Here is a 22,197-nt window from a genome sequence, read left to right as displayed (position 1 = left end):
GGCTGGGCTGATCCCGATCTTCTCTCCCCTCAGGAGGGATTCAAACACCGGGATGAGGGGTCTGAGGGAGCCTCGTGCCAGGGGTGGGACATGAAGGGTGACAGGGACCTGCTCAGAATGTCCTCAGCCCCCCCCAGGGCAGCCTGAGACCCTCGGGGGGGGGGGGTCATTATTGAAAGAGAAGGAGAAGGAGAAATGGGAATTTGGGAAGTTTTCTGGAGCCAAAGCAAGCACCACCAAGGCTGGGCCCAAGTGTGTTGTGCAGCAGGGCCGGGCTCAGGCTGGGCTCGGCTCTGAGCTGTGCCTGGCTCCCGCCTGTCCCCTGTCCCTTTTCAATGCCCCCAGAACATCCCATCAGCCCAGCTCCCAAACCTCTTCAAAGCTCAGGGTCACGGAATTGGGGCTGCAGGTCAGGGTGGGCACAGTCCAGGGCAGGAGCTCTCCTGGCCCTCTGGAGGAGCAGGAGGAGGAGCAGGAGGAGGAGCAGGGGGATCCACGGCCAGAGGGATCCGAGTGGCAGGACAGGAACTTGCCAGGAAAGCAGAGCCTGGGCACAGGGAAGTGCCAACATCGAGGCAGCTGGGATGGGGACAAAGGCAGCTGGGATGGGGACAAAGGCAGCTGTGCTGTCCCCAGGACACCGCCCGGGTCACCTTTCCTAGGTAGAAACGATGCTCCAGCCGGAGGTGCCACCTCTGCTGCCCTCCTCATCTGAGGGACCCACACTGGGAACGGCGGCAGCCCTGCACTGGTTTGTGTTCCCACCTCGGAGCGACTGGTGGGACACATGAAACATCCACTGGGAAAACCCAGGCGAGATCTGGGAAAGCCCAGCGGGGATCAGAGGATTCCAGCTGTCCCCTGGAAGAGCCACCCAATCCCAGGATGAGCCGTGTGCCAAGGACACCCCGAGGATGCCCAGCAGGTGATTTGCTCCCTTTGGAAGCTCTGGAACCCCTCTCTCACAGCAGCTCTGGGATTTCCTCTTCTGGAAAGCCTCCAAGTCTTCCCCTGCAGCCACCCCAGGGCCGGGATCTCAGCTCCGGCCCTGCTCAGGCACCGGGTGGCTCCCACCACGAATTTTGTTTTTCAGGACCAAGGCCTTGGAACGGGGTCAGTCCCCGGGGACCAGGAGGGACAAGGACCCTCTGCCACCCCTTGGGCCGTGTGGGTGCTGCTCCAGCTGCTGGAATGGGATCAGCCGGATCCAGCCCCTCTCTGCAGGGCATCAACAAACTTTGGCAAAGTAAGAGAGCAGAGGCAGGCAGGGCACGGTGGCCGGTCCGACCGGGAGCACCGGGAGCACCGGGAGGGTGAGGAATGGAGCCGGGATGAGCCGTGCTCTGACACGGCGGCAGTGACACCCAGAGCTGCCCTGGAGGTGACAGCACATCCCTTGTGGACTTCCCTTCCCGAGAAACCACCCGGAGCCAGAGAGATTCCCAAAGTGAGGAAACCCCGGCAGGATCAGCAGCCACGCCCAAGAGCCGGCGAAGGTGAGGAAAGCACCGCTGAGGCAACACATCCCCCCAGCCCCTGCTGCCTCCCAGGAGCTGCAAAAACAGTCCCAGACCAGTCCCAAACCAGTCCCAGACCAGTCCCAGACCAGTCCCAGACCAGTTTGTCACTGCGCACGGGGACAAACCCCGGCCACGGGCGGCAGTGTGGGAGCTGCGGTCCCCGGGCTGTCCCCATCCCGCTGTGGCACCCAGGACACGCCTCCGGGGACGCTCCGTGTGTCCGGGACCGTGAACGGGTTTAAGCTCCTCATTTTGAACGAGAACTACAAAAATCCCCTTTCCAGGAGCTCTCACGCTGCCCGTGCTTTGATCTTCATCGTCCCCAAGCTGTCACCCAGCCATCGAGGGCTCCTCTTCCTCCGAATTTCCCTTCCCAGACTTGTTTCCTCGCACGGAGCCCAAAATCCAGGCAGGGGCAGCCGGAGCGGGGCGCGGACCCCACTGGGCTGTCACAGCACAGTCGGTGATCCCAGCCCTCCCTCACTGAGCAGGAAGATTCCTGTCAGTGCCTTCCTCTGCTTTGGGAACGCCGAGTCACCCCCAGCTCCCGGCGGGACGGGTGGGAACGCCCGCGGGGCAGCCCCTGGGGACATTCCCTGGGGACCCGGCAGAGACACAATCGGCACACAGGGGCCGTGCTGCCACACGGCAGCCCGGGGCAAATCCTCCTGTCCTGTCCTGTCCTGTCCTGTCCCCTCCGCCGGTCACCGCTGTCCCTGTCACTGTCGCATGGAGGGACACAGCCACCCCATACGGGACCGCCCGGTGGGAGCCCAGAGCTCCTCATTTCTTTCCCCCTGGCTCCTGCCAAAGGGGACAATGAGCCGAGGCCAGCAGGGCTGGGCAGGTCGCCCCAGCGGGAAGGGGGTCAGGCCAGCAGCGCCTGTCCCAGCTCCTCCTCGCTGCGGGAAGATCGGGAGCAGCTCGGGAATGTGAGGGTTGGGAATCACCCGAAGGACCCCAGGGCTCTCCATCCTCCTGGGAAAGGGGAGAGGGGTTCCCACCCCGCAGCGAGGCTGTCCCGATTTCCTCTGGCGTTGCCACCAGCCCGGCCACCTCCCAAGCTGGGGACAAACCCCGCAGCCCAAATTGGCCTTGTGGGGACACCGGGGGTACCTGGAGGTCACCCCCACCCCGAAGCAGCCCCCGCGGGGCCGTGCCGGTGGAGGGCACGGGGTTCTTGCAGCAGGGACGCTTTAATTCGGGTTTAATTCGGGCTTTAGGCTCCGTCCCAAGTGCTTATGGGCTGCTGGACAATTAGATGGTTAATTAGGGTGGTTCCATTTGAGATGTTAATGAGCCCGGCCCGGCCGCGGCAGCTTTGGTGTCAGCCTAACCCCGGGCTCAGCCTTTGCCTCCTCACTGCGGCAAGCGAGGGCTCGGAATTCCCGCGGGCCCGCTTCTCCCACCCGCGGCTTTTAGGGTGATCCCATTTACAGAGAAATTCTCAAGGAGACCCTCCCCAAAACTGAGAATGGGACCCCCAGAGACTCCCCCGAAGTTGGGAATGGGACCCCTAAGCTCTCCTCAAAATTGGGGATGGGACACTCAAAGTCTCCCCTGAACTGGGGATTGGACTCCCAGAAGTCCCCCCCAAAACTGGAGATGGGATCCCCCAAACTTCTCCAATAATATTGGGAATGGATCTCCAAGAAACCCCCAAAAATCTCCCCAAAACTGGGGATGGGACCCCTAAAGTCTCCCCTAAAGTTTGGGTGGGAATCCCAGAGACCCCCCCCCAAACTTTCCCCAAAAATGGGAGTGGGAACCCCAAAGTGTCCCCAAGACTGGGAATGGGACCTCTAAATTCTCCCCAGTGTTGGGGACGGGACCCCCAGAGACTCCTCCAGAAAGTGGGTTGGGACCCCCAAAGTGTCCCCAAAATTGGGTATGGGACCCCTAGAGATGTCCCCAAAATATGGGTTGGGACCCCCAAAATGTCCCCAAAATTGGGAGTCCCGTTATTAAAATCATTAAAACGGTGACGTTTGAGCCAGGACTCCCCTTGCTTGGGGGGCTGGGGCTCTCCCTCAGGGAGAATTCTAGAAATACATTGATTTTACATATCCGCAGCGCATATCTATATGGATTTCATAGAAATTTCTATATTTACAGAGATATATTTTTATTTTTTTCTGTAAGAAGAGCCCAGGTGATGCTCGAGGCTCTGATCCAAGGGCAGCCCCATCCCTGGGGGACATTCAGGAACACCGCTCCCGGTGTTCCCTGCTCTGTGTCCATCCCAGGTTGTTCCTGGGGTCCCCCAAACCCTGCTCTGCTCTGGCACCGACCGCACCCGGCACCCACCAAAACCCCAAAATCATGACCCCAAACCCAGAGCTGGGCAGAGTTGGGGTCGTTTTGCGGAGCGGGTGGGGCTGTCACACCCCCAGAGCCCATCCCAGGACTTTCTGGGCAAGGGGGAGTTTTGGGGGGGGGTTCGGAGGTGTCCCCGGAGGAGAGGCAGGGTGGGCACGGGGACAGGGCTGCGACAGGGACGCAGCGCTGCCGGTCACCCTGGGGCCAGCAGAGCCGCGCTGGGCAGGGCTGGAAGGAGCGTCCCTGTCCCCGCCTGGGCACGGATGTGACCCTTGGCACCCCTCACCCCATCCCGGCTGCGCCCCCACTTCCCACAGCCTTTCTCCAGCGCTTTTCCAGCCCGGCCGCACCCAGGGAGCCGGGAAGGGCTCGGTGTCCCTGCTGTGCGTGCCCCGGGGCCCAGCCGCGGGTCCCGTGTCGCCGGTGGGTGCGGGGGGCAGAGCCAGCCTGGGGGGCAGTGCCAGCCTGGGGGGCAGGACCAGCCTGGGGGGCAGGACCAGCCTGGGGGTCCCTCCCGAGCTGCTCCATCCAACCCCGGCGTGGGGAGGGGAGCGGAGGGAGGAGCTCCAGATCCCAGATCCCAAATCCCGGAGCGGTGACATCCCGGCTCGCGGACAGCCCCGGCAGGGGGGGACAGCGGCAGGGGACAGCCACACCCGGGCGGCACCGAGAGCCGCGGCAGGGAAGGGTCCTGAGGGCCACGGGGAAGGGCTGGGGAGGGAAGGGGGAGAGGGGAGGAAGGTGCTGGGGCACCCCCGGGTCACGCAGGAGGAGCCGGGCTGTCCCCAACCCCTCGGGGACACAGCCGGGACCGCTCTGGGTGCAGCCATGGCGGGTCCCTGGCAGCCCCCCGGCCCCGCTCGCTGCTGCTCCTGCTGCTCCTCCCCACGCTGCAGGTGAGTGGCCCTGGGGAGAACGCGGGGACAGGGCGGGGGGACCGCCAGTGCCAGCCACCCCAGGGCCCGGGAGCGGTGACGGGTCCTCCTGCCCAGGGTGGGAGCTGCCCATCCCATCCCATCCCATCTCCATCACCTTCATCCCATCCCATCCCATCCCATCCCATCCCATCCCATCCCATCTCCATCTGTTGTGCTCCCGACCCGGGGGACGCCCCGAGCCCCCCCTGGGCACTTTCCCACAGCTCCTGGGGACAATGAGGTGCCAAGGGTGGTGCTGGGACCCCGCAGGACCGGGCAGCGCTCAGGGCAGAGGTCCCAGGGGTTCAGATCCCAGGGGTGATCCCGTGGGAACGGATCCTCCATCCCACACCACTCCCAGGTCCTGCACCCCTCGGAGGAGCCCAAACTCCCTGGGGAGCATCCACAGGCACAAGGATTGGGGTGGCAGGGGATGCAGGGCACAGGGACAGCCGTGGGTGTTCCCCATCCTGGGACAGAGCCGTGGGAACGGCTGGCACCAAATCCCTGCGGGAATGGGGGGGACATGGGGGTGGGTGTGCTGCCAGAGTGAGGGAAACACCCCTGAACCCAGGCTGCTCCAGGGGAAGGGGGGAAAGGGAAGGGAAAAGGGAAAAGGGAAAAGGGAAAAGGGAAAAGGGAAAAGGGAAAAAGGAAAAGGAAAAGGAAAAGGAAAAGGAAAAGGAAAAGGAAAAGGAAAAGGAAAAGGAAAAGGAAAAGGAAAAGGCTGGGCTGTGGGAGCACTGGAGGCTTGGAGGGTTTTAGAGGAGACCGATGGCATCAGGCCCCTTCTGGGGGGAAACTGAGGCACAGCAGGAACTCCCTGCCCTGCAGGGAGCTCGGAAGGAGCCCTGCACATTCCCTGCTCCTGCTCCAGTATCCAGGCCCTGCTGCCATAAACAGCAAGTCAAACCCAGCAGCTCTGCAGCCAAAAGGGGCTGAGACCCCTCTGCCCCATCCAGGTCCTCCATCACTGGCAGGAATTCCTGGGCCTTCCTGGTGCTGTGCCCGGAGCCATCCCCAAAATGCCTTTTCCAGGCTGGAAATTCCCTTGGAATCTTGTGTTCAGCAGGAAAAGGAAACAAAATCTCCTGGGGGAGGTGAAGGGACCCTAAGGAGTGGCTGCAGAGCCAGGACAGGGCAGGGCAGGGCTCAGCCAAGGGATGCTCCATGTTCCACACTCCTCTCCCTTGGGAAGTTCACGGATCCACCCTCATCCCTCTGTTTCTCCAGCTTTTACATCTCTGCCCCCTCACCTAAAACAATTGGCACCCCAGTCCCAGGTCTGGGCCCCAAATCCCTGGCCCAGACATCCTGAATCTGGATGGTGCAGCCCCCACTGCATCGCCCTGGGCAGGGATGCTTGGGAATGGACACGGGTGGGAATAGGCTCGGGAATAGGCTCAGATCCTCAGGAATTGGCACTCAGAATTCCTGGCCTGCTCTCAGTTCAGCCTCAGTCTCCCATTCTCCAGCTGGGAGCCGAGGAGGCAAATCCCAAAGTGGCGATTCCCAGACAATCCAATCCCTGCACACTGAGCCACCACAGCTCTCACATTTTTGGGATCCGGACGTTCTCCCTGGTGTTCCCATCACCAGAACTGGGAATGCGGGGTTTGCCATGCCCACATCCCACTGGGATAGCGGGAGGTGCCGGTGCCCATGGCGGGGGGATGGAATGGGATGGGATTTGGGGTCCCTTCCAACCCAACCCATCCCACAGCTCCATGATTGTCCTGGCTGCCCTTTCCCCCTCTCCCAAGGTGCGAGGGACTCATCCCGACTGCTCCGTCGTCCTCCACTTCCAGAAGCGAGAAGCGGAATGTCTGGAGAGGATCCAGAGCGAGAGCCAAACCCCTGGGCAGGAAGGTGAGGCTGAGCCTGGGATCAGCTCCCTCGGGAGCAGGGAGGAATTCCTGAGGGGTCCCTGGAGGGTGATCCATGGCAGGGGATTGCAGAGCACGAATGGATGAGGAAAAGCAGGGATTTCCAGGAAAACGGAGAGCAGCACCAAGGCAAAGGTCAAGGAGAATTCCTGGAGAGCCCCAGAAATGCTGCTGGAATGGGATAGGGGGGATTGAGCAGCAGGGACTCAGTCCTGGTGGATTCAGGGAATCAGGGAATGGTTTGGGTTGGGAGGGACCTCAAAGCCCCTCCAGCCCCACCCCTGCCATGGCAGGGACACCTCCCACTGTCCCAGGCTGCTCCCAGCCCCAATGTCCAGCCTGGCCTGGGCACTGCCAGGGATCCAGGGGCAGCCCCAGCTGCTCTGGGCACCCTGTGCCAGGGCCTCCCCACCCTCCCAGGGAACAATTCCTTCCCAATATCCCATCCAGCCCTGCCCTCTGGCACTGGGATCCATTCCCTGTGTCCTCTCCCTCCATCCCCTGTCCCCAGTCCCTCTCCAGCTCTCCTGGAGCCCCTTTAGGCCCTGCAAGGGGCTCTGAGGTTTCTCACCCGCACAGGGAGGGATTCATGGAATATGGCAGTGCTGGAGCCCCCTCCACCCCCACATGCCAGGGCTGTGGCCACCAGCACCAGGGTCACTCCATGGTGTCACCATCCCACACCTGCTCCCCTTCCTAATTCAGGAAATTTTACTGCCGAACATTTTCTGAGCAACTCCATTTTCCCATGTCTGGGGTTTTCAATTCACCAATTCACCCACTGAAAACCCAATTTTCAAGTGCTGCTTTTGGACATCCTTTCTTCAATTGTGTCTCAATTTCCATCCAAAAGCAGAATGGCCCAAAAATCCCGGGCAAAAATTGTCACCTGGAGAATAAGGAATGCGTCATTCCAGGGGCTTCATCTCACAGCAATGGAAAAATTAAGCAATAAATGCAGAAGAAGGTGCGTAATTGCTGAAGTAACTCTGCAGAGATGTCATTCATCCTTCAGCTTAGCAGGGAAAAGCCAAAGTGATTGGAAAAGGTCCGTTCTGCAGCCCGGATTGTGCCAGCCAAGGGGAAGGAATCTCACTGCAGGAAAATATCCGAGAAGCAGGAATGCAGAATTAAAATCTGGATTCAATCCTCGGCTTCCTGCTGCCCCCCTGCCCACCCGAGCTGCATCCACCCCTTTCCCTGCCTGTGCCAGCGTGGGGAGTGTGACCCGAGGATGGGCTCAGATCCCATGGACAGGGTGGGAGGAGGGCTCTAGGATCTCCTTATTCCTTCCCAATGTCCCACCCATCCCTGCCCTCTGGCACTGGGATCCATTCCCTGTGTCCTGTCCCTCCATGCCTTGTCCCCAGTCCCTCTCCAGCTCTCCTGGAGCCCCTTTAGGCCCTGCAAGGGGCTCTGAGCTCTCCCTGGAGCTTTCCCTTCTCCAGGTGAGCACCCCCAGCTCTCCCAGCCTTTCCTCATGGCAGAGCTCTGCCATTCCCTGCACCTTTTCCATGGCATCCTCTGGGCTGTGGGGGCTACAAATTCCAGAGGAGGCTCTGGAGATGCTCCAAAGGCTCCTCTGGAGCCAGGCTGGGAGAGCTGGGGGTGTCCACCTGGAGAGGAGAAGCTCCAGGGAGAGCTCAGAGTCCCCTCCAGGGCCTAAAGGGGCTCCAGGAGAGCTGGAGAGGGACTGGGGACAAGGCATGGAGGGACAGGACACAGGGAATGGATCCCAGTGCCAGAGGGCAGGGCTGGATGGGATATTGGGCAGGAATTGTTCCCTGGGAGGGTGGGCAGGCCCTGGCACAGGGTGCCCAGAGCAGCTGGGGCTGCCCCTGGATCCCTGGCAGTGTCCCAGGCCAGGCTGGACATTGGGGCTGGGAGCAGCCTGGGACAGTGGGAGGTGTCCCTGCCAGGGCAGGGGTGGCACTGGGTGGGCTTTGAGTCCCTCTGACCCAACCCATTCCAGGATTCCCTGATTCCACAACCCCAAGAAAAGAAGTGACCGCTCTCAGTGATGATCCCAATCTCTGCTCACTTCCCTGATTCTCCAGGGCAAAAATTAATCCCCACCTTGGCACCGTGGATGCAAATCCCTCCCTGCCTGGACTGACACCCCCAGGCTGAAATCAGAGGAAACTCAGGGGCCTTGTCCAGTTCCACATTCCGTGGCTGGGAATGGGTGAGCTCCGGGTGGATAATGTGGATCTGCCAGGTCCAGAGCTGTGCTGGGACAGGAGCTGGCCTGGGATGGGATGTCCTTGTCACAGATTCATCCAGGCCCCGAGTCTGCCTGGCCGTGCTCATTCCCAAGAAAACTGGAGAGTGATTTAAACAGGAAATCGGTGCTGGAGAGGGAAGCAAAAGCTGCTTAAGCTGATCACTCACAGAGAGCCTTGCACGGCTCTCTCCTGTCCGTGGGGACGCGTCCCGAGCTGAGCTGAGCCTCCAGGTGCAAAAACCCAGCATAAATCTGCGTTATTTTAGGAGCCACGGGCAAATCCAGCCCAGCCCATACCCGGGGTATTCCCACGGGAGCTCGGTCGGACCGCAAGCCCCGGGAAACGCCGGGTCCGGGGCTAAGAGGGGGTCCCAGCGGCGGGGAGGAGGTTCCCGGGGCCGGAGCCGGGATGGTCCCGGTTCCCGCGGGGCTCGGCCGGCCCCGGATCGGGGGATGGTCCGGTTGCAGCCGCGCGGGCCGGGGCTGCGGGGTCACCCGCACGTCCCCTCCCGGTGTCACCAGCTGTCCCCTCCCTCCCCCCCAGGCTGCCCGACGGAGTGGGACGGGGTGAGCTGCTGGCCCGCCCTGCCCCTCGGCCAGTCCCGAGCTGTGGCCTGTCCTGACATCCTGCACGTCTTCAAGAATTCCAAAGGTCTGAATCCAGCCGGGATCGCTCCTCCCGCGGGACCCACCCACTCTGCCTGGGACCCCTGTGCCACCCCAGCCCTGACCCCGCAGCTCCTGCCCCTCCAGAATAAATGTCCTTGGAGCAAACTGCAGTCCAGGCAGGGGCTGGGAAAAGCAGAGAACCAGGGAGCTGCCGCAGCAGATCCCAAATCCTTCCATCCCTGTGTGGGTGGAGCCCGCGGGGACCTCACCCTCCATCCTGGTGACACCGGGACAGTCCGCAAATCCTTTGATCACTCTGTGGGAGGACCTCACCCTCCATCCCGGTGACGCCAGGACGGTTCCCTTGCTGCTTGGTGCCCTCCTGTCCCACGCACCATCCCAGGGCTCCTGAGCTGCCTCCACCCCTCTTGGTGGAGACCCCACCCAGAGCACCCGAGCGCTGCCGCAGTCTCCGAGCGCTTCCTCGGAGAAAGAAATTACTCCTGTAATTTGGAAAATGTTGGAAAATGTTTGCTTTGGGGTAGGAACAGCTCGGGAGAGGCTCGATGGGGCCCTCACAGGATGAATGAGCAATTTTATAGCCTCAGTTCCCAATTCCCTCCTACTGCAGGGATCTGTGCTTGTTTTCACACCCTGCCCGAAGTTTTCCTGTCAGCTCCAGGCACGGGGCCAGAGGGGGTGATGGGATCCAGGAGGGATGGGGTAGAGATGGGATCTGGATGGATCGGGCAGTGATGGGACCCAGGAGGGAGTGATGGGGTCTGGGAGGGATGGGGCAGCAGTGGGATGCAGGAGGAGCAATGGGATCTGGGAAGGACGGGGCAGTGATGGGATCCAGGAGGAGCAATGTGATCTGGGAAGGACGGGGCAGTGATGGGAGCCAGGAGGAGCAATGGGATCTGGGAAGGACGGGGCAGTGATGGGAGCCAGGAGGAGCAATGGGATCTGGGAAGGACGGGGCAGTGATGGGATCCAGGAGGAGCAATGGGATCTGGGAAGGACGGGGCAGTGATGGGAGCCAGGAGGAGCAATGGGATCTGGGAAGGACGGGGCAGTGATGGGAGCCAGGAGGAGCAATGGGATCTGGGAAGGACGGGGCAGTGATGGGATCCAGGAGGAGCAATGGGATCTGGGAAGGATGGGGCAGTGATGGGAGCCAGGAGGAGCAATGGGATCTGGGAAGGACGGGGCAGTGATGGGACCCAGGAGGGAGTGATGGGATCCAGTGGGGGTGGGCCAGCCGGGCCACTCGGGTTCCACGCTGCTGTCCCAGTCTGTCCCAGGCCGGGCACTTTGGGGATGCCACCAGAGGTGACACCCTCGGCTCCCCTGAGGTCCCTCCCTGTCCTGCAGGGCTGATCCAGAGGAACTGCACCGAGTGGGGATGGAGCCTCCCCAGCCCCCCCTACCACAGCGCCTGCCGGCTGGAGACCCTCGGCAGCAACAACGACACCGAGGCCACGGCACGTGGGACCCCTGGGGCTGCAGGGAGCTGTCCCCACGTTCCCCTTCCCCACACAGAGATGCTCCCAGGGTTATCCCATTTGGCCTCATCCTTGGGGGGCAAGGGCTGTCACCTCCCTGCTTGTGCCACACCAGCCCTTCCCAGTCGGTGTCCCCTCACTCCGCTGGTGCTGTCCCTTCCAGAGAGGCCACTTTGTCACCATGAAGGTGCTCTACACCTGCGGCTACTCCACGTCGCTGGCAGCGCTGCTCCTGGCCATCGGCATCTTCTCCTGCTTCGGGTAGGGCTGGGAGCTGCTCCAGCTCCAGGGGCTGGAGGGACACGGGATAAATCCCCACAGGGGTGGCTGCCCTCGGCCTGTCCCCTCCCGGAGCAGCCAGGATCCGTCCCTGCCGACAGGACCACCGGGAAGGCAGGAGAGGAACGGCAGCGTTGTCCTTCTCTGGTGGCGCAGACCAAACCCTCGGGTGGCCCTGTCGAGTTCTGGGTTTGCAGATCTCCCTGTGCTGCAGATTTGGGCTCTCCAGAGGTTTCTGGGATGTTCCCCTTGTCCCTGAGCAGCCCCAAGCACAGCACAGCCCCGTCCTTCCTGGTTTTAGAGCAGGAAAACTTCTCCAGGGCTTTGTGACCATCACCAGCAGTGACCCCTGGGCTGGGCTCCAGCCAGGGAAGGAGACACCAAAGCACCGTCTCTGCTCCTGCTCGGGCACAGCCTATCCCTCCCTCCTGCAGGAAACTGCACTGCACCAGGAATTCCATCCACATCCACTTCTTCACCTCCTTTATCCTGCGGGCCACCGCCGTGTTCATCAAGGACGGCGTCCTCTTCTCGGATGAGTCCATCGACCACTGCACGATGTCCACGGTAAATCCCAAACCACAGCCTGGGAACGGGGCAGGGAGAGCAGCAGGAGCTCGTGGGAAGGGGTTGGTGGGGCTCGGGGTGGATTTTATATGGAAGAGGAGAGAGAGAGGCTCTGAGGTGGAGGAAATCCTGCCGTGGGGAGGTTCAGCATTTCTGCATTTCTGTCTGCGCAGGGAACAGGTTCTGTCCCCAAAGCTGCCCCTGGCCTCAGGCTGAGTGTCCCCAGTGGTGTCCCCAGTGGGGCCAAAGCTCAGCACAACCCCAGCAGCACCAGGTACTGCTCAGATTTGGGGTTTTCAATCAAAACAGGAACCCCTGAGTGAGGATACGACACCGAGAGCACCACGGACACAACCACGGGGTTCTTAAAGGTCCCACAAAACCAGCCCGTGGTCACCTGCCCGTGGGGCACAGGCAGAGCAGAACCTGGTGCAGATGGTGTGAGGGACTGGGGCAGAGTCCCTGGGGCTGTACTGAAGGGTCATCACTGAAAGGTCATCACAGGTGTCCTCAGGAGGGGCATGGGGAGGGTGACACCCCCTGTGTCCCAGCACAGGCTCTGTGCACCCTGAGCGTTCCCCTCCTCCCCTGGCAGGTGACCTGCAAAGCAGCCATCGCCTTCTTCCAGTACTCAGTGCTGGCCAACTTCTACTGGCTGCTGGTGGAGGGGCTGTACCTGCAGACGCTGCTGCTGCTCACCTTCACCTGCGACAGGAGCTACACCTGGGGCTACGTCCTCGTCGGCTGGGGTGAGCGTGGGGACACCCCGGACACCCCCGGCACATCCACGGGCAGGAACCACCTGGGAATGGCCAGATCCGAGACCCACCTGGCCAGAAGTCGCCAGCCTGAGGTCCCATGGGCTGCTCCCAGCACGGCCCCACGCCAGCATGTCCCTGGCTGGCCTTGGGGGGCACCCACCCACTCCTGCCAGCCCCTGGAGCTGCTGGGGAAGCGTGGCCTGATCCAGGACAGGTCCTCCCTTCATCCCACACCCAGCCGGGGCTGGGAACACCCATGCCAGGCGCTGGGTGGGTGTGAGAGCACACGGGGGCAGGAGGGTGGCCGGGAGGTGACACAGACACAGCGCCATCAGTGGCACCATTTCCTTCTCCTGGAGAAGGTGGGAAGGTTGTCACCTTCCTGCCACATCCAGAACTGACCTGGACACGCGTTTCTGGGGACAGAGGGGTGGCACAGGGACCCCCCAGAGCACTGGAGGGACCATCCCTGCCTCTGTCCTGTCCTTGCAGGTGTCCCCATGGTCACAGTCGGGGTGTGGGTGATCACCAGGCTCCAGTACGACAACCACGGGTAAGAGCAGCTGCCCTCGGCCCTCTCCAGGCCACCTCAGCCCTCTCCAGGCCACCTCAGCCCTCTCCAGGCCACCTTGGCCACGTGTCCCAGTCCAAGTCCTGGGGGTGAACCTTTGGCTCAGGAGGGGAGGACGGGGCCAGCACTTTATGGAAATGTTATTTCTGTTCTCTGCTGGGTCCCGGGGCAAGAGGGGTGCAAAGGGGGCAGGGGGCTGGCCAAAGAGGTGGCAGAGGGACAGCTGGGCCACACAGGTCCCAGTGGGTGCCAGAGCCACCTCTCCTGTCCCGTAGGTGCTGGGATGACTACTCCAGCCCGTACTGGTGGGTGATCAAGGCTCCCATCCTCCTGGCCATATTTGTGAGTGTGTTCCCTGCGAGTCCCAGCCCCGAGCCGGGGTCCCACAGGGCCGGGGGCCCAGCCAGGGGCTGTGCAGAGCCTGAGACGTGGCTTCCCGGGCCAGGTGAACTTCCTCATCTTCCTCAATGTCACCAGGATGTTGGCACAGAAGATCCGGTGCCCAGACCTCAGCAAAACCCACAAGCAGCAGTACCTGTAAGGGGCAGGGCTGTGCCCACCTGGGGTCTGGGCTCCCAGGCCAGAGGGACCCTCCTGGGAGGAGCACAGAGGACAATCTTGCAGCCTCCAAGGCCTGCCTTGCACACAGAACCCACTTGGGGTTAAGACCAAGATTTTGGGGAGGCCTGGTGGGGCAGCAGGAGCACCCAGACCCCTCTCACCCCCCACAGGAGGTTGACCAAGTCCACGCTGCTCCTCATCCCCCTCTTCGGGGTGCACTACGTGGTGTTCGCGCTCTTCCCCGAGCACGTGGGCGTGGACGCCCGGCTCTACTTTGAGCTGGTGCTCGGCTCCTACCAGGTGAGGTGGGCAGGGGAAGCCCCCATGCTCCCACCCCAAACCCCAGCAGGAGCCCCGGGGACGTGGGGCTTTGGCCCCTTTTGGGAGAGGGTGTCCCCCAACCCCTGGGGCAGGGCACAAGGGCTGGGCCTGGAGAAGCTGGCACTGATTTCCTCTGCCCTGGGGTGGGTCGGAGCTGTGGGAGGAGGTAAAGGCAGGGGGGAGACGAGCACAGAGGGGTCTGGCCCCTTCCTCTGGGTGAAAACTGCTCCTCCTGTCCTCTCCAGGGCTTCCTGGTGGCTCTGCTCTACTGTTTCCTCAACGGGGAGGTGAGTGCGTGTGTCCCCCCCCAAGCCCCGGGCACCACAGCGGGCACAGGGACACGCCGAGGGTGCCCCAAAGCCACACATGGGCACAGGGACACTTCCCCTGCCCCCCCGCCCCCCCAGCCCCCTCGGCTGGGTGCTGCCCGGTGTCCCTGGGTGCCAGCACGGCCCGTGGCATTGGTGCAGGTCCGGGCTGAGATCAGGAGGAATTGGGGCAAGTGGCAAAGGTCCATGGAGAGCAACGTCTTCAACCTGGCCACCCAGGACTTCACAGCGTGACTGGCACGGCACTCCAGGAGAGTGGAGCTGCTGGAGATGCAGCTCCATGGCTGTGGTCCCAGAAAGACCCAAACCCCCCGATTTTGGCAGTTCTGGGTCTGGCACCCTCAGAGGGTGGTGAGAACAGCCATGGGACAGGCTCTGCCCGCTCAGTGCTGGTGGATCTGGCACCCTGTGGTGGCATCTCACCCACCCGGAGCTCTCCTTGCTTCGGGGCAGAGTTTCAGGCAAAGGGAAGGGAAGTTCTCCACTTTTCTGGGCAGGAGACACAAAACCCCTTTTTCGAAGGACAGCTGGTGGGTTTTGCTTGCACTGGAAGGGAGATGAGCTGCCCCGACACTGAAGGGATTCACTGATGGATATTTTCCCCCTTCCTTGCTTTACAAAATCATTTCCCTGCTGGGAAGAGTCCTAAACACAGCCAGGAGCCACCCTGGGGATGGGGGAAGGATATGGAGAGAGGCAAAACCCCACAGCTCCACAGGAGCCCCCAGTGGCCTCAGTTCCTCCCCGCGTCCCTCCCTCCCGTGTCTGATTGAGCTGGAGCTGTTCCCTTGCCATGAGAGCTCTCCCAGCCCTTGAGGAATGGGACTCCCCTGGCTTCCCTGGGGTTCATTTTCCAGGGATAGGAAGGGTTTTGCCAATAAAATCTCATTCTCAAGTCCCGCCTCACTTTTCAGAGGGTTGGTTTGCTCCACAAACCCGGAGAATTTGGGACTGGGGGTGCTGCAGGATGGAAATCCTGCCCATGGTGGAATGCCTGGAAGTAGCTCCCAGGCAATCTCTGCTCTTGCCCTGCCTGGTGAAGCTCACAGGGAGGAGATGGAGGAGGAAGGTGAGGAAGAGCCCCACGAGCTGTCCCAGAGGTCCTGGGGTACCCTGTCCCCTCTGGGCCAGCACTGCCACCACCACCCCCCAGCCTGGCCCTGTTCCCTCACTGTGAACATCCTTCGTCCTCCCAGACTGAGCTCCTGCCCTGGCAAACGGCACCTCCAGGAGTGAGAGAGGCCCCAGATGCCCTTTTCCCAAACTTCCTGGCCTCTCCCATGCTCCCGAGACCGGAGCCACCCGATCCCGGCCTCGCTTCTCACTCTGCCTGGGCTGTCATTTCTCCGTGGTGCCACGTGTCCTTCCCTAAATAAACCCCACTCACTGGCCCCTGTCCAGACTGCAGGATCTCCAGAGATCCCATCTGGGAGGGCACTGAGAGGGGAATGGAGCCCCAGAGCTGCTTTGGGGTGAGATGGGAGATGTTCCATTAGAAAACCCTCCAGAGCCAACACATCCTGAACCACCGGGAACCCTCCGGAGGAGCTCAGGAGCTGTCAAATAAATCCCCATCTGTAGCCAGGAAGGGACCTCAGGTGAACAGAACCTCTCTCCATCATCAGTGATGATGGCATGATTGGCAGGGATGGGGCAGCAGCAGGTTGAGCCAGGCCGGGGGATGCTCACTGGGAACATCTGCTTCCATAGGACTTTGAAAAACTCTGGATTTGCACCTATTTCCAGCTGCAAAGGGGCTTCCGGGGTGATAAATGACCCCAAAGGACCCTCTGGGATTTGCTGGGCTCTGAACCCCATGGCCTCCATGCAGGACAGGAGCCCAGTGTGGGTCCAGGAGGGGACTGGGAATCACCCTCAGAATGCAGGGAAGGTTTTCCAAAGGCTCTTCATCTGCAAAAGGTCATGGAAAGGGATCTTAAAGGGTTGGAAAAGACCTTAAAGCTCATGGGCAGGGACACCTCCCACTGTCCCAGGCTGCTCCCAGCCCCAATGTCCAGCCTGGCCTGGGACACTGCCAGGGATCCAGGGGCAGCCCCAGCTGCTCTGGGCACCCTGTGCCAGGGCCTGCCCACCCTCCCAGGAAGGAATTTCTTCCAAAGATCCTCACGATCTTAGGGATTTTTCCCAACGGAACCGATCCTGAGGCTGTGTTTGGGAGGGCTGAGCCCGGGCACAGCAGGGTCGCTTTCCCGCATCCCTTCTCCAGCGTGGCCGGCAGTGCCACAGCCCGGCACCCCCATCACCCACGAGGTCCCCGCGGGGCCAGAGCGGTGGTCTGGGGACGGGGGTGTTGTGCCTGGAGCCGGAGGGTGGCACTGCGGCCCCTCCACAGCGGCGACAGCGGCCCCGGGGGTGGCAGCGCTGAGCGCGGGTGTCCCCGCGGAGCGCGCCGGGCACAGCGGGGGGCACCCGGGGTGACAGCGGACCACTGACCCCCGGCCCCGAGAGCCCCAGCGAGTGAGGTAAGGGTCACACTGCTCTGGCCACTCGGGAAGAGCTGGGACAGCCCGGCCAGGTGCGGGTTAACCAGCGATGGGAACGGGAGTGGGGCCGGGGGCTGGGAGCGCCGCGCCTGATGCCGCTGTCCGTGCCCGCATTCCCTGCTCCTCCGGAGCTGCCAGGGCTCCCTGCCTGGGCGCACAGGGTGCCCTGGGCTTCCATCTGCGCCTTCATCCCACTCCAGGATGGTCCCGCCTTCGCAGCTCGGGGAATTCGCCCTCCCCGTGTCCCAGCACAGCGGGAGCTCCCACCTTTCCCTGTGCGGGCAGCTCCGCCTGTGCCCAGGGACCCGCAGAGCCTGGGGACGCTGCCAGTCCCACGGCGGGGACAGTGCTGGCAGCGCAGGAGAGCTGGAGAGGGACTGGGGACAAGGCATGGAGGGACAGGACACAGGGAATGGCTTCCCAGTGCCAGAGGGCAGGGCTGGATGGGATCTTGGGCAGGAATTCCTCCCTGGGAGGGTGGGCAGGCCCTGGCACAGGGTGCCCAGAGCAGCTGGGGCTGCCCCTGGATCCCTGGCAGTGTCCCAGGCCAGGCTGGACACTGGGGCTGGGAGCAGCCTGGGGCAGTGGGAGGTGTCCCTGCCAGGGCAGGGCTGGCACTGGGTGGGCTTGAGGTCCCTTCCAACCAAATCCATTCCATGACCCTGTGGTGGATCCAGCACCGCAAGCCAGGGCACCCCAAACCACCCACAGTCCCCAAGGTTGGACCAAGCATTGCCCTGATCCCACCCTGGAAACACAAGGACACATTTTTCCCACCCGGATCAGTGCTGTCGGTACCTCTGGATACTCCAAGCTCCCATTCCCGTTGGGATTCAGTTGGTTTTGCCGACAGAACTGTGCCCCTGTGCCCTGCTAGGGACCCCGGGTGTCCCCACCATCCACAGGGCAGGAGCCACATCCCAGGGGTTCCACCCTCACTCCAGGCTTGCTTTTAGTCTGCGAAAAGCAAAAATGGATCTGCACAGCTTGAAAAGTCCTCCCGTGGTGACTGGGCTGGGCTTGGGGCAGCTGCTGGGAGCCACCAAACATCCCCTGAATTCCCTTGTGACCAACAGAGGGAGTGGAAATCCCCGCAGCCACAGCAGGAGGGTGTCCCTGTCCCTGTCCCCGTTCTGTCCTTGTCCCCAACCCTGCCCCTTTCCCTGTCCCCGTCCCTGTCCCTGTCCCTGTCCCTGCTCCTGTCCCCGTCCCTGTCCCTTTCCCTTTCCTGTCCCGTCCCCGTCCCTTTCCCTTTCCCTGTTCCCCCGTCCCCATCCCTGTCCCTGTCCCTGCTGTCCCCCCAGCCAAGCCTGCTGGCCCGGGATGCGCAGGGAATGCTCCGTGCCCAGGGATCGTGGCTGTTCTGCTGCTGAGCCCCCAGCGGGCTCCCAGTGCCAGCCCTGTCCCACAGGCGCCCCTGCGAGCTGATCCCGGCTATTCCCTCCCTCCTTCCCTCGGCTTTATCCCTCCGAGCCTGCTCAGGGCTCCAAGCCAGCCAGAAGAGTCCTGATTTTGAACTGAAGAAATCCAAATTATGCCTCCCAAAGCACACCTTTGGAATCCCTGCACGGAGCGAATCCTGCACCAGTTTTCCCTGGAGAGCTGAAACAGCTCCGGCTCTGCCTCATTCCCACAGCCTCACACAGGAAAGGAAAATCACGGAGGGAGAAGCAGAATCAATCCAAGGAACTTCACTTCCCAGGTCCCCGGGTGTCAGGGCTGCGGGCCCAGCCATGGCTGGATGGATTGTGGAGGATGTGGGGAGGACAGGGGCGAGGGGCTGAGCGGGGCAGGGGATTCCCATGGGATTCCAGGCTGGGAAGGGCAGCGCCTGCAGCTCCACTGAAGCCACCCCAGCACTGGGAAGCTCCTCCGGGGTGTTTTGGGGCTGGAAAAGCAGAAATGATTCCCAGAGACAGTGGTTTTGGGGAGGTGACAAACCCCTCTGGCCAGGCTGAGTGTTGGGGTGGCTGCTGCACCCCAAACATGGCCCCGAGCACCCCAAAAGGGGTGACCCTGCAAGCTGGGTGCCCCTCCAGCCTCTCCTCCCGACCCTGGGTGCACCCCGAGCACCCTACCAACCCCAGAAGTGCCTGGGCTTGGCAGGAGCATCCAAAGGCCCTGTCAGGAAGGGCAAAAGGGGGGACAAATCCCTTCTTCTGTGTCACCCCAGTTCTGGCTCACGGGGGTCCCCGTGGGCAGGACATGTGAGGGACAGGGCCCTCGGACGCTCCGGGGATGTTCTGGTGCAGGAGGGTGGGCGGGGGGACAAAGAAGTGACAGTCACCCCTGGTTTGCCAGCGAGGGGAGGAGCGTGGCTGCTCCCGGGTGCTGAACAATGGCAATGCCACTCCCGCAGAGCCACGGGCTCGGGGACAGAGGTGGCAGCGACCGTGGCACCGAGTGCCCCCCGCCCTCGCAGTTGTCCCCTGCTCTTTGCAGTCGCCTGTCACCGACGGGGGAGGCGCTGGCCAAGGTCGCTCCCACCTCCCCTCCACCTCCCCGCGTCCCACGGGCGCCACAGCCCAGCCCAGAGCCACCTCCACACCTGGGACACCGCGCTGTGCCCGGGCGGGCGCGGGGCAGGGGGGTCCCCGCGGGCAGGAGCCGGGGCCGGGGGCGATGGGGCCGCGGGGGCTCCGGGCCCGGCAGAGCCGTGATTGGCGCGGCGGGGGACGAATGCCACGGCTGAGACGGGCCAGGCTACCTGAAGGACCCCGCATGTCCTCAGGTTTCACTCATGACCATCTGACAGCAGCAGCAGCTGCGCTGCCAACTCGCCGAGCCAAAGCCTCCAGGAGCCGAAGGAGAGGGAAATTCGGGCCCTAAAAGGTCTCTCCGTGGGAATTCGCACTCTCCACCCAACAGTAAGTACTGGGGTCAGCCCTGGGCTGCTGCCAGGGCCCCCGGGCAGGGGCTGCAGGGTCTTGGTGTCCCCAGGTTTGTCGTTGCCGCTGTGCCTGGAGTGGCACCGGCAGTGTCCGGGGGTTTGCGGTCCGAGCGCTGGAGGTGGATGGGACCAGGACAGACCCAGCTGTCTCTGGGGGTGTTTAGGGCTGGAGGCACCTGCTGGACCCCCCTGCATGGAAAACTGTCCGGGACAGGGGAGAAAGTCCCCACAAGGCTGCAGGCAGAGCACGGGGACGAGGGTGGCAGCAGCCAGTGGGCCCGTGGTGGCCACAGAGCTGTGTCAGGGTGAGAGGGGACAGTCGGAGACGTGACGGGCAGTGGGTTCCCGAGCCACCTTCCCTGCTGCAGTAAAGGAGCCACAGGCAGGGCTCACAAGTCGCAAGGCTCCTTTCTCCTGGCTTCTCCTCCTGGAGGTCTAAATATAAACCCCGGCTTGGGCAAGCCAAGGTTGCAGGAAAGGTCTGCGGGTGCTCCCAGTGTCTCCTTTCGGGAAGGGCCCTGTCCCTGCAGAGCCCCCGTCCCCCGTGGGGCAGCGGGGAGGGACCCCGAGGGCAGAGGGGGGGGATGGGACCCCTGTGCCGTGCGGGAATGTCGGGGATGGGGTGGCAGGGAACGGGAGGCTGTTCCCACACCGGGTTGCGGGTGCACAGGCACAGCCAAAGGGTGCCAGGGTGAGCCCAGGGTGGGGTTCAGGGCTCAGATCCTCCCCATGGGAACCAGGCAGCGCCAGGATGAGCCCAGGGTGGGGTTCAGGGCTGGATCCCCCGTGGGAATCAGGCAGTGCCAGGCTGGGGTTCAGACCGGGTTTTTGGGTGCTGCATCCCCCCTGTGCCAGCTCCCATCACTCACTGCACGGGCAGGGCCTGCTGTGCACCCCAGAGCCGTTTTGGGGATTATCCAGGGGCACTCAGCCCCCATTCCCCCATTCCCCCCATTCCCCCATTCCCCTATCCCGCACTCCCGGGCCGGTGCGGAGCTGCAGAGGGAAGTTTGCCGAGGAGCACAAACATTTCCTGCCCTGCCCGCACGGGCACTGCTGGAGCTGTCAGGGATCCGCCTGCGGCAGGCGGGGGATGGAACTGCGGCTACGAGCGAGGAACAACAATTCCATAAAGCCCTGGGGACAGCAGGACATCCCCGTCAGTCCCGTTATCCCGGCGAGATCCTGGGTGGGCTGATGCAGTGCTGGAACTGCCTCCCCTGGTCCTTTCCAGGAAAAATGCAGGATTTATAATGGTTTGAGGGGGAAGGAGCCTATTTACAGGAGCTGATTAACGAGCACCAAGTCCCGCCTTGTCTCTGCTGTGCTAATATTTAAATAGCATTTTCTATTTTCTGATGCCTGCAGAAGGGTCCAGTTCAGGCAAAGGGCTCAGTGGAGTCCCTTGGGCAGCTCCAGCTGCACTCAGGGAAGTTTGCTGGATCTGGGCTAGGAGAGCGAGCGGCAGAGCCCTGAGGAGACGCCCAGGACCGCTTCTGTTCGCAGCAGGTTGGACTCACGAGGTTCTGTTTGCAGCAGGTTGGATTAATGAGGTGCAGGGGAGAAAGGGGGAGAAGGTGGGAGATGCTTCCGGGAGTTGTGAGGGAGAAGATCCCAGTTTAGCTCCGGAGCGAGCAGAGGATGCTCAGCCACCACGCCTGTGCCTGTGCCGCTGCCCCCCTCCTGGGATTCATAAATCCTTGGGAACATCCTGTCTTCGGGTCCCCCTTCTGCATTTCCAGGTGGAACTGAGTGAGATCCCTTGGGATGTGAGGCTCAGCATCTGGGACAGCTCCAGGTGCCCCGTGCCGGTCCTGGTGTTCAGGTGTCCGGTCCAGGGAATTGGGATCCAGAGGCTACCGTGGGAAAAGGGGCATCCTCAGGCCCCGGGAAGCTGCAGGACTCCCAATATTGCAAATCCCACGGGAGCAGCAGCAGCTCCTGGTGCTGTGTTGGGGATTCCTGCGGGAGCTGCTGTCGCTCCTGGCATCCCCCGGCGGTGGGGGCACCGCTGCCCCCCGTGCCCCCCGAGCCTGGCGGGCTGCGGGGGCCCAGCAGGTCACTCCAGCCCCACGCCATCCTCCCCTCCCCCACGCTGTCCCCTCGCTGTCCCCTCGCTGTCCCCTCGCTGCCTTCCCGGCACGGCTCAGATCTTTTCCGAGCCTGACATGGGAGCTGCTGGCAGGGAGGAGCCGCAGCTCTGGATGACACCCGAGTGCAGGGTGGGCAGGGGGCAAGCGCAGGGTCCCCACTTTAACCCTTCCCTGGCTGCTCAAGCCTCCAGCACTGCCAACCCCCCCCCAAAATAACCCCAAGCCGCCACCCAGGCCGGTGTCCCCTTTCCAGCAACGCCCTGTCCCGCAGCCGGGACAGCAGCAGTGGGGCTGGGGTGGCATCCCCGGCTCCAGGCGGGAACGGGTCAGTGCGTGGCTGC

At 62.7% G+C, this 22,197-nt stretch overlaps 2 protein-coding genes across 2 annotated transcripts in view; both read left to right on the top strand.

Moving 5' to 3' along the window:
- The first annotated feature begins 914 nt into the window (after nt 1–914).
- LOC104698508 (vasoactive intestinal polypeptide receptor 1-like) lies at nt 915–15,238 on the top strand. Its single transcript, XM_039565581.1, has 14 exons — nt 915–925; nt 4,564–4,735; nt 6,520–6,625; nt 9,411–9,518; nt 10,850–10,959; nt 11,144–11,241; nt 11,694–11,826; nt 12,422–12,575; nt 13,080–13,140; nt 13,434–13,500; nt 13,604–13,695; nt 13,890–14,019; nt 14,286–14,327; nt 14,511–15,238. The coding sequence occupies exons 1-14, from the start codon at nt 915–917 to the stop codon at nt 14,601–14,603; spliced, it is 1,377 nt and encodes a 458-aa protein (XP_039421515.1). The 3' UTR covers nt 14,604–15,238.
- Nucleotides 15,239–19,663: 4,425 nt separating this feature from the next.
- The window catches only part of SCN4A (sodium voltage-gated channel alpha subunit 4), a 42,434-nt gene continuing 39,900 nt past the window's right edge, over nt 19,664–22,197 (top strand). Inside the window, exon 1 of the mRNA XM_019279930.3 lies at nt 19,664–19,740. The gene's annotated coding sequence lies outside the window, so the exon portion shown is untranslated. The remainder of the gene's footprint in view (nt 19,741–22,197) is intronic.

The sequence above is a fragment of the Corvus cornix genome, chromosome 27 (genome assembly GCF_000738735.6).
Source record: "Corvus cornix cornix isolate S_Up_H32 chromosome 27, ASM73873v5, whole genome shotgun sequence".
In the NCBI taxonomy this organism is placed as follows: Eukaryota; Metazoa; Chordata; class Aves; order Passeriformes; family Corvidae; genus Corvus; species Corvus cornix.
Note: the sequence above shows the minus strand (reverse complement) of the source record. Positions and strands in the feature narration are given on the sequence as shown.